At 38.6% G+C, this 10,197-nt stretch overlaps 1 protein-coding gene across 1 annotated transcript in view; it reads left to right on the plus strand.

The window, feature by feature from the left end:
* Window positions 1-8,652, plus strand: part of LOC104075861 (tetratricopeptide repeat protein 37-like) — a gene marked incomplete at its 3' end in the record, with an annotated part of 10,677 nt that extends 2,025 nt beyond the window's left edge. The window contains exons 3-9 of the mRNA XM_009576518.1: window positions 317-408; window positions 1,078-1,153; window positions 2,527-2,667; window positions 4,597-4,695; window positions 4,791-4,899; window positions 6,714-6,854; window positions 8,551-8,652. Of these exons, the coding sequence (XP_009574813.1) occupies window positions 317-408; window positions 1,078-1,153; window positions 2,527-2,667; window positions 4,597-4,695; window positions 4,791-4,899; window positions 6,714-6,854; window positions 8,551-8,652 (760 nt within the window). The remainder of the gene's footprint in view (window positions 1-316; window positions 409-1,077; window positions 1,154-2,526; window positions 2,668-4,596; window positions 4,696-4,790; window positions 4,900-6,713; window positions 6,855-8,550) is intronic.
* Window positions 8,653-10,197: the final 1,545 nt, after the last annotated feature.

Below are 10,197 nucleotides of genomic sequence, written 5' to 3' on the forward strand. Positions count from 1 at the left end.
AAAACATCCCTGGGTTATCAACACTGTTTCCAGCACAAATCCAAAACAGAGCCCCATACTATGAAGAAAATTAACTCTACCCAGCCAAAACCAGCACATTAAGAAAGTGAGGAAAGCTTTTAAGTTAGAATAAATAGATTCATAAGGCTGTAGAGAAGTACCAACATAGATTCTGCTCAGAGATTAATACATTACTAAACACTTGACCCCCCTGAAGGCAATGAAATAATTTTTGTAGGCGGTACTCGCAGTGTTCTCCTAACATAACTGTTGACATCAAATGTTACTTATTTTTTATCTTTTTTTTTTTTTAAAGGGATTAGCAAATTTATATGAGAAATCCAACCAAATAGATGTCAAAGGAGACTTAGCAGATGTGTACCAAAAGCTCTTGGAACTCTATGAAAGGTAAAGAATATTGAATACCATAATTCAGTCTAACGTTTCTGGTTCAGTGAATGCCATTGCTCATACATAGGATAGTCTGCAAGTTTATTTTTTTTAAACCCTTGTCACATCAGTGCGGGTAAGCACTTGTTACTAAGGTTTTCTGTACCTGTATAAGGATTCTTGATCCTGTTCCTTTTGACAGGGCAAAAACTCTTGGAGTAATTGTACTTGAGGTTAGTAGATTAGAGAATTCTAATGTTGCCCTGTGTCCTCTGTCTAAACTCACTGCCTTGAAGCATTTGGCTCTGATAGTTCATTGTCTGCATTAATAAGTAGGCTTATTTTTCTCTGCTTTTAAGATCACAGAATATATGTCATCTGATTCATATAGGTACAGTTCTAAACAAATCTAACTCTCAGCTGTCACTGTAGCTGACTGGAGTGTTTGATTTGTTTCCTTAATTTGAAAATTGTTCAAAAAGAAAAGCACAATCCCTTAAAGTCATTTTTTTAAACTCAGTTACAGTGGCAATGAGTAAAACTTTTAGGACAATCTGTAGTATTTATTCTAAATATTTGTTTGGCAGCTGAACCTACTAAAAAATTATTTGTCAGAATTAGAAAAATGTTACACTGTTTTATGGAAAACTTAGCTTGTTTGTGTGGGATTTTCTTCCTCCTTTGTAGTGGTGACAAGCAGAAATGGTGTGATGTATGTAACAAGCTTGTGGAACTATATCATCAAGAAAAGAAATATTTAGAGGTGGGTTGACTACTTTACTTTCCGTCTTCTGATCAAATGGGAATTTCTTGTTAGAACTAGCTACTTTTCATCAAGGAATCCCCAATTTTTTGGGCCACAGACCACTTAAATTCTTCTTGTGGACCAGTACCAGGAGGAACTGATTTTAACTATATTCCTGTCTTTTCCACTGCGTAAGACTTGGATGCCATCCGTTAAACTGACAAAACTTGACAAAGGTTGTTAGGATATTACAGGCTGAAAGGGTGCAACTTCCCCCTCTTCTGCTTTATTTGTAGGAGTCAAGCATGATCCCAAATGCACATTTATATGCAGTATGTGCGAGTTGGGTGTCCTTTGCCTAGCTTGGCCAGATAGAGGTATCTGGTTAGCCCTTCACTGGTGTGGTGATCCTGGACTGTCCCTGATATTTCGTGCCAGAGGGTAAGGTGGAATTTGTATGCAGCCTGAACATGATAGCCTGTGGCTTACATATTGCATCGCATACGCAACGATAAGGACATGCAAAGTGGTCCAGGGCAGCCCAGGCTTCAGCCCTCCCAAAGTCTGTGTCAGCATGACCCTTGCAGAAATAGTCATGGCTCTGGTCAGCTCACCACGAGGTGGAGCTGTTAAATGCCTGAATGGTTCAACAGTAACATTGCCTATAGTCTCTCTAGTAATGTTACAGGATACATATTTCTGCTGTTATGCTGTTCTCTTTGAAAAAGGTTGCTTTCTTATAAGGTGGTGCATGGTCTTACTCCATGTCACCTTCTCCCCTTTTCTCCAACAATGGAAGATGAAAAATTTTACATATCACTTAGCATCAGGCTCAAGACTATTAATTACTTCCAAAGCCTCTTTGTATACCAGTTTCTGAAACTAAATTGAATGTTAATAGTTTAGCATATGAAGGCAGACTTGCTCTATGTGCAATAGGAAACCACAAATTAGGCTTCAGGGTCCTATTTTCTCTTTTCCATTTCTGTTGATTTTTCCACACTGGAATTTCAACAGGTACTGCTGCTGTTCTTCTGTTTCTGTTCATAGTGCTGTAGATCCAACAAGGCTTCCATTTTTTCTTCAAAGTTTATTGGAGGACTGTTTAGGTCTATTTTTACTGTTGATTTCCTCCAGGAGCCAGAGTCAGAATTCATACTCTTGATGTTACCTCTCTTATTTACTGTACCTTGGAAGGTGGGGAGGTCCCACACAATGCTTTGGGACTTGTTATTGCTTTAATCAGAAAGCAGGTAAATCTGGGTTGTTACTTCAAACGTTACTCTGTTGTCTACCCTAGTGTGGTAGAGTTGGCTGTAGTTGGAAAGCTTGTGTCAGACCTCCAGTTCTTTAAGGAGTGACAGCATGGCTCATTTGTTTCCTCTTGACAGGTGGCTGAAACATGGCAGAAACTAATACAAAGGAAACAAGAGGAAGGTGCAGAAAAGGCAGAGCTGCATCAACTTTGGAAGAAGATGATCCAGTTACTGAAAGACAGTACACAAAACCAGGATAATAAGACTGAGCAGTCGGTAATGTTTCTCACTCCTACTCATCTAGATACATATATATGCACAGTGCAGCTAGACTTCAAATGAAGCCTTAAAAACCATACAAATCTTGTGACTGCTTGTTTCATTAATGTGCAGTAGTACTAAAATTCTCAGGAAAAGGTGGGTGATTTTACCTTCTGACAGAAACTGAGGGTGCAGCAGCCTGAGATGGGCCTTAGGTGGAATAAGGCACCTAAATCCAAGAAGTCGTCCTGGAACTCTTTCATTAACTGCCTCCTAAGTTCTGCAGGAGTCCAAGTTTGCACTGTAGCATGGTGATGCATTGTTCTACCTCTGCATGTTATGAGAAGCATCATTCATAAGCATCGTTCATAAGCTTTGACAGAGTCTAGAATGTAGGTGTTCTTCAAAACAAGAAACTCCCTCCCGCTTTCTCCCCAGGGTGAAAGGTAGCTTTGCGCTGTTTCTCCTTTTCTTTCTACATAGTGCTTATCTTAGATAGCAATGTTTGGCTTCAAATTTCCCTTTCTCCCGTAGATTTTAAGCTCTCCCTTCTTAGGAGAATGTCAAAGCTAATTGGAGCAAACAGAATGATCATGAATTATACTGATCCTGTGTTCTCTATGGCCAAAGTTAATTTTGTTTTGTCTGATTTATCTGTTCTTGCAAGAATAACCTCATTCAATAGGAAGGGTGGAAATTTCCCATCATCAGTCTGCTTGATAGCAGTGCTCCAGAAAGGTGGAAAATACAAATTGAAATAATTTGAGACAGGAGAAAATTGAATCTGGATCTCTACTTCTTGAGAAGGCAAATGCTCTAACTTATGAGCTATGATAGAAAAGAGGTGCTGCAGGCAGCCGTGCTTTCTTTTTTGGGGACAAGGAGTTTAAAAAAGACAAACATTGCATAAATATCAGGAATGGGTTTCACATGCAGATCTACAGTTCACTTTGCTGCGTTTCTGAGTAAAGCATCTGAACCTGGAAGGCTGTGGCATTGAAGGCAGCATCCTGTTCAGTATTTCACTTGTGATGAACTATGGGCAGTGTTTTGTTTAGCATGCTTTTTTGGTAGCCTGCACTCTGTGGTGCCTGTGTTCTCCCATGGATAAGGAGTCAAGAAATAAAAGACTAGATTTCTAGACTAGAACAGGGGGTAGGCTGACAGCTAACCGTAAAGGATAGTAACCTAGGTTTGTGGTACCGAGTCCTTCTTTGGACTGGGATTAGATATGAAGAAGAATCTCTGTTCTTACAAATTTTGCCTTCCTTGTACCTTGTACCTTCCTACATTATGAAACAGTACATAGCTACTTCCTCTTGTATTAGACAATTAACGTGGTTTGGATCCTGTTTGAGTACTACTTCGTGGTAAGGAACTTGCTGTGTGCCTTGCTCTGTTCACAGTACTAGTGAACTTAATGAGTAGGATCCAGATAATAACATATAACTATCCACTTAGCTATGGAAGGGCTGGAAGGCATGTCCTGTGAGGAGCAGCTAAGGACTTTGGGCTTGTCTAGTTTGGAGAAAAGGAGGCTGAGGAGCGACCTCAGTGGTCTCTGCAGCTTCCTGAGGAGGGAATGTGGAGAGGGAGGTGCTGAGCTCTTCTTCCTGGGATCCAGGGACAGGAGCATGGGAATGGTTCACAGCTGCGTCATGGGAGGTTCAGACTGGACGTGAGGAAGCATTTCTTTACCGAGAGGGTGGTCAAACCCTGGAACAGGCCTACTAGAGAGGTGGTCGATGCCCCAATCCTGTCAGCGTTTAAGAGGCATTTGGTTAATGCCCTTAATAACATGCTTTAACTTTTGGTCAACCCTGAAGTGGTCAGGCAGTTGGACTAGATGATTGTTGTAGGTCTCTTCCAACTGAACTATTCTATTCAGTGAAGATAACATTTTCCTAGAGTCTTTGTTGCACTCCTAATTATTTCTTATTTCAGCTTTTGACTGCGTTTGAACATGCCGTGAACTCTGCTGACACTGTTCCTGGTGAAGACCACCAAAATCTTTACAAGGACTTTATTCAGTGCTTGTCAAAAGTAAGATTATGTTAATCTATCTTCATCAGAGAATAGATGTAATATTCCACCTCTGATAATTCACACAAATAACTACTTATTTTTTTCTTTTCAAGTTTCCTCATGAAACAGCTAGGTTGGAGAAGGCCTGTAATGATATGATGGCTTTGTATCCTACTGAGAGTTATCCTTTAGAAGTACTTTGCTTGCACTTTATTCAATTAGGTGAGTAGGATGGGTTTAGACATTTTTGGGGCTTAAAAGATTTCTTTTATAGTTAGTTTTGTGGCAATCTTTTTACAAGTTTTTACCCTTCACGACCCAATACAAGTGCACTATTTACTTTTATGTTATAGTTCTGCCTGTCTGGAAATGAAAAGTGTTTAGTCCTATGCTTTGCTATTTCCTAGCTCTGTAACTGAGTGGTGACTGTAAATTGGCAAAAAGCTTCTGCGAGTTAAGTCCAACTCTGGCAACGTACAAAGTCGCAGAGAACAAATACCTCACAAAACTCGAAAGCAGCCTCTCCAGATAAATGAAGATTAGTTTCTTAAGCTTAGAAGAGGGAATGGAGAATGTTAACCAGTGGTCTAAGGCTGAGATGGGCTACACTTAGGTTATTCTTGACACAGAAAATCTCTCTTGGTGAAAAAAACAGAGAAATATTTGTGAAACTTTATTCAAAAGAATGCCTGGTGAATAGGGAGTAAACAGATCTGTGTAAACAGATCTGTTTAGATACTTGTTCTAAGTGGAAAAGGAGAATCTCTGAGGGAAACAATCCAAATGTGGTGTGTTCAATAGTGCAGGGATCTGAAAACATACAACTGCTATTTTCAGTAGTTCACATTGCAGTAGTGTTGGACACTTTCTCAGCATTTTCAAAGATAACTACTAAATTTTGGTTTTTCATTTTATTGTTCAAGGCATCAGAAGTTGATTTTATTTCTTTTTAAAACAAGGAAAGAAGATCAGGAAAAAAAACCCTCTGGTTTTTATAGAGAGAAATAACTTTCAGCTTAGGTAGAAGAATGCCTTTTCCAGTTTTGAAGGTAGGCTTCGTGCAATGCCATAGCAACATAAAATAAAAGAGAATTTTTCACTTTGATTTGAAAGGATGGAGACAAATGAGGCCCAGACTCTCATTTCCACATGAGAATGCTTTACAGTTTGGAGAAACGTGCAGAAACTAATTTCCAAAGGAAAAGGAGCATCTGGTTGGCACAGTTCTTATATGCCAGTGCTCTCACCATCCCACAGCCATCTTGGGGTGAGGAGGATGATGTTTAGGTTTCAGTAAGGCTGTTTGTTTATATCTGAGTCATCCATGTCATAGTCTTTCACGCCCCAATCTTGCAGGCTTTTAACTCGGATGCATTATTAGTCACCTTTACCAAATGCAAACCAAAGGCAACCTTTATGTCAAACGAGTCCATAATTTTTTAAAGAAAACAGTAGTTCAAAGGCTGTTGCTGCAAGTCATAACTGTTGCTTTAAGCAAGGACTGCCAAGTCTACAATCACAGCCAAACATAGCTGTAAAACGTTAGTGGCATCAGTTAAAATTAAGCCAAGACATTAAATTACGTGGTTTCACAGCAGGACTGTTTCAGCAAACTCATCACAGCAAGTTTGTAGGTACACAAATGCCTGCTTTGGAAGGAAATTATTGTGGTTTATTTGAGGCAGATTTTGACATGTGGGCATTCAGCTGGGCTTACATGAAAAGCATATGAAGGAATTAGTTTTTATTAATAAAGGAAGTATACCTGCAGTAATTTAACATGAGTGGTTAAAAATTCAGATTTCAAAACTGACGGTTTATTTTGTTTGGTGGTACTGGGTATTTAGATTCCTACTTGGTTTTTGGGTTTGGTTTGGGGGTGGAGGGTGATAAGTATGTAGTACCTTTGGAAAAAATTTTAGTTAATAAATTCATTACTTTGAGGATAAGGGTCAAATTTATGTAAATAAGGTATGCTGTTGTATATTTTTTTTTTAATCTAAAACTCTATAAAATATTTCTTTTTCTGAAACTAGGTACTTTGTCGGAAGAGGCTCTGCACTGTTTTTCTAGGCTTTTGGAGATGGATGCAAGTAGTGGTCCAGGCATCATTGGATTTGGTATAAAATGCCTCCAAGAAAAGAAATACAAGGAGGCTGTTAAGAGTCTTACTGAAGGTAAATGTGTAATATGAGCTATAAGTGCTCTATAACTTGAACACCAGCTAGTTCATGCTGGATATTTTGGGAATGTTATAGTTGTGTAGTACTCTGCCAGTTCTGAGACCAGCTAGATTATAAAAGAATGCTCAACGCTTTCTCTGACTGGGGATTGAATTTTTTTTAAATATACCTTTAAGTATAACATCTCTGAAGTCTGTCCTTGCTGTTATAGTCAGCTCTGTAGTATTTTAGTGTGATCAACTTTAAACTTCTATTTAATCTGACTGTTATTGGGGAAATACCTAGAGGAAGCAGTAAATACAGCAATAGCAATTAATGCAGGAATGTGGAATTTATAAAGTAAAATATAATGCAGGTCCTCTAATCTAGTCACTGCATTTCTATACCTGAACAAAAATGACTTCCCTTTAAAGTTACATCATTTTAAGACCACTTTAACACTTATATTAGGTAAACACTTATACTGGGTATCTAAAGAGAAATATCGGAGGATTTTTTTTTTTTTGCAATAGCCAGAATTGCTGAAGAGTTGGCTTACTAATCTGTGATTATCTTGCTTGTATTGATATGGCAAAGCTCTTCGAAAATTGTTCATAAATATACTAGTGGAAAATTAAGACTCTCCACTCTCACTGTGCTGGCCATGGATAATTAAAAACTTCTTATTGAGAAAGCTGGGTAAATAAACATTTGGGATCTAAGCAATCAGAAGTCAGTCAGGCTATGCTGTGCTATCCTGCATCCTTTCACCCAGAAAGAATGTTTAGAAAAAGACTGTTTCTGAAATTGGATTTCGCAATGTTTTACAATATTCTACAGTAGCTTAACCACAATGAAATAACATGTCTTGCCTAAAATCTGAAATAAAAAATTCAGGTTCTTAAGAGGAAAAAGTCTTCCATGGAATGCAAATTTGTCTGGCTTAAATGGCCATTGGATGTTTTGACAAAACATACATCCTGTTTTTGACAAAAGATACATCTCCCAAATAGTTTTATTTATTTATTTTTACTTTTATGTGTAATGCTCTGCCCATGAAGGGGAGAATGCAAAGGGCAAGGCTCTTGGTATCAGCAGAAATGTATAAAGCTTGGAAATAATGTCTTTCCCAGTAAGCCAAGTGTTTGCATTTTAGGCATTGAAGCTTCAAGGCATTATTTAGTAGTAATCTCTCTCTCTCCCTCTCTCTCTCTCCCCCCTCAAATTCAATTTTATTACTGAATCTTTAATTAAGGCAAGTTTATCAGGAAGTTTCAGTGAAACACTCTTGCTCTCTTGAAGTTCTATAGGCCTTTTCTGGCTTCTAGGAAAAATTTTATAAAGTTATCTACAGGCTGCTGCTGTTAATGTCTGATCAAAGTAAAGGACTTTTTTTTTTTTTTTGAAACGAAAGTGCCCCTTAAGCCAGTGTTGTGTATTTCCTCACTTTTTCCCCTTTTTCTTTAATGTTACATGCAAAATTAAGTCTAACAGAGCCTTACATGCTTCTTAGTTTTTGCCTTACTGCATGGACGCCTGTATGCCTAAAAGTTTAAATAAGACTCAAAGAAGAAATCAGCTGCGTCTTATTATCTGATTCATAATATGTTTTTGATGGCATTGTATGGCAATACAGCATCTGCCAGCTACAGTGTCTTTGCAGCCCTAAGCAACTTCTTTTAGTGCCTTTTTTTAACTCTTCTCTTATTAGGTTTGCAGAAGACTAGCCAATGTCCAGCAGCATGGCGTTATTTGGCAGAGGCACAGATGAATATTCACAAACACAGGGACGCTGTCCTGTCCTGCAATCAAGGTAACTGCCTGCTAATTGAAAGAGCAATTGAGGGGGTATGCCATTTTAGGTAGTCCAGCCAATGTTGGGTTTGCATGGTAGGTCTGAGTTAGCAGCGGTCAGAGTCCTTTGCTTTTTGCAGTCTCATGGCTTGTGCTGGTGTCCCCTCCTTCTCTGGGTTTGTGACAGCTGAAAAGCACCTTGTGCTGCTTAGTCTCAGGAAAAGAGAAAATACGTGGCTAATCAGATCCAGAAAGCTGTCAAATGGTTAATATTTAGAAGGTTTGCACGTTCTGATGTTTTTCTTCAGCTGGTGGTTGACCAGCTACACCAAACAGCAGATAATTACCTGAAACCACAAGCGTAGGTGTCACAAATTTTTAGTCTGGTAGACTTCATATTTAGACTTAAAAGATAAGATTTTAATCAAGTTAATGTAAAATGCAGAAGTGTTGCGTAGTACAACTGACTGCATCTTAAGAAACCTCACTGAATGTAAATCTTCATCTGTGCTAGCTGGGAATGAGGGCAGTTATTATGATCTAGTGATGCATATCTAATCTGAATAGAGCCATTATCTGATGATTATAAATGAAGAGGCAGCCAAAGTAGACTTTTTTCTGACAGGGACAAATGCAATGAAAAACTTCTCAAGTAACACTTGAAGAGGTAAAAGTATGCAGACCTGGCTAAACAGTCATGGGCAATTATTAAAAGCAAGGGGAAGTACTTGCCAGCAAGGGAGATTCAAAAGGCCTATAAATTTGGGTGGAGGAAATACGAAAACAGAACAAAATAGGTAAAAAGCAATTTATTGCAGAAAGAATGAAAATGAGGTGATTCTTTTCCCATCTGTGTTCAGTGTGGAAGAGCTCAGGGTGACTTCTACACCATGACACTTCTTTTCAGAGGTTTCATCAAAGAACTTGTCTGTGATTATAGGAACTATGAGATATCGACCTAGGAATTGACCAAGGAACATAAAGATGAAATTGCTGAAGTATTAAGGGGTTTATGTAATTGCTTGCTTGAACTGTCTTGGCACCCAAATGCTTGGAGTAGATAGCGTGACCCTAACTTTTGAAAAGGGTTCTAGGAAAGATCAGGGAAACCACCACCAAGTCTGATATCTTTAGTGGTTGGATTAGTTAAAACTGAAAGAACAGAGTTAGGGAATTTATGTAGAAAAATTATTCTGGGGGATAGACAGCATGGCTTTTGTAAAGTAAAGTTGCTTTTTTAGAACTCCTTGAAGGAGTTTATGAGCACATGTGTAAGGGAGGTGTGATATAGTCTTCTCTGATTTCCAGGTGGTATTTGATAAGATATCTTACAAGACTGTTAAGGAAACTAGGAAGCCTTGGGTTAAGAAGTAGAGTTGTAGCGGTTTTTGTCAGTTTTAAGTAAGTGAAAAGCTAAAGCACAGTATAGCAATAACGTCAGTTTTCAGGCTGGAAGGAGATGTCCCTGACATTTTCACCGATACCTGTGTTGTTCATCCTCTTTTCTAGTCCTTTATGAACATTGAGTAATAAGGTTCTTTGACCATGGGGAGGTCTACACAGC

Source organism: Fulmarus glacialis, unplaced genomic scaffold (assembly GCF_000690835.1).
Source record: "Fulmarus glacialis isolate BGI_N327 unplaced genomic scaffold, ASM69083v1 scaffold5764, whole genome shotgun sequence".
NCBI lineage: Eukaryota > Metazoa > Chordata > Aves > Procellariiformes > Procellariidae > Fulmarus > Fulmarus glacialis.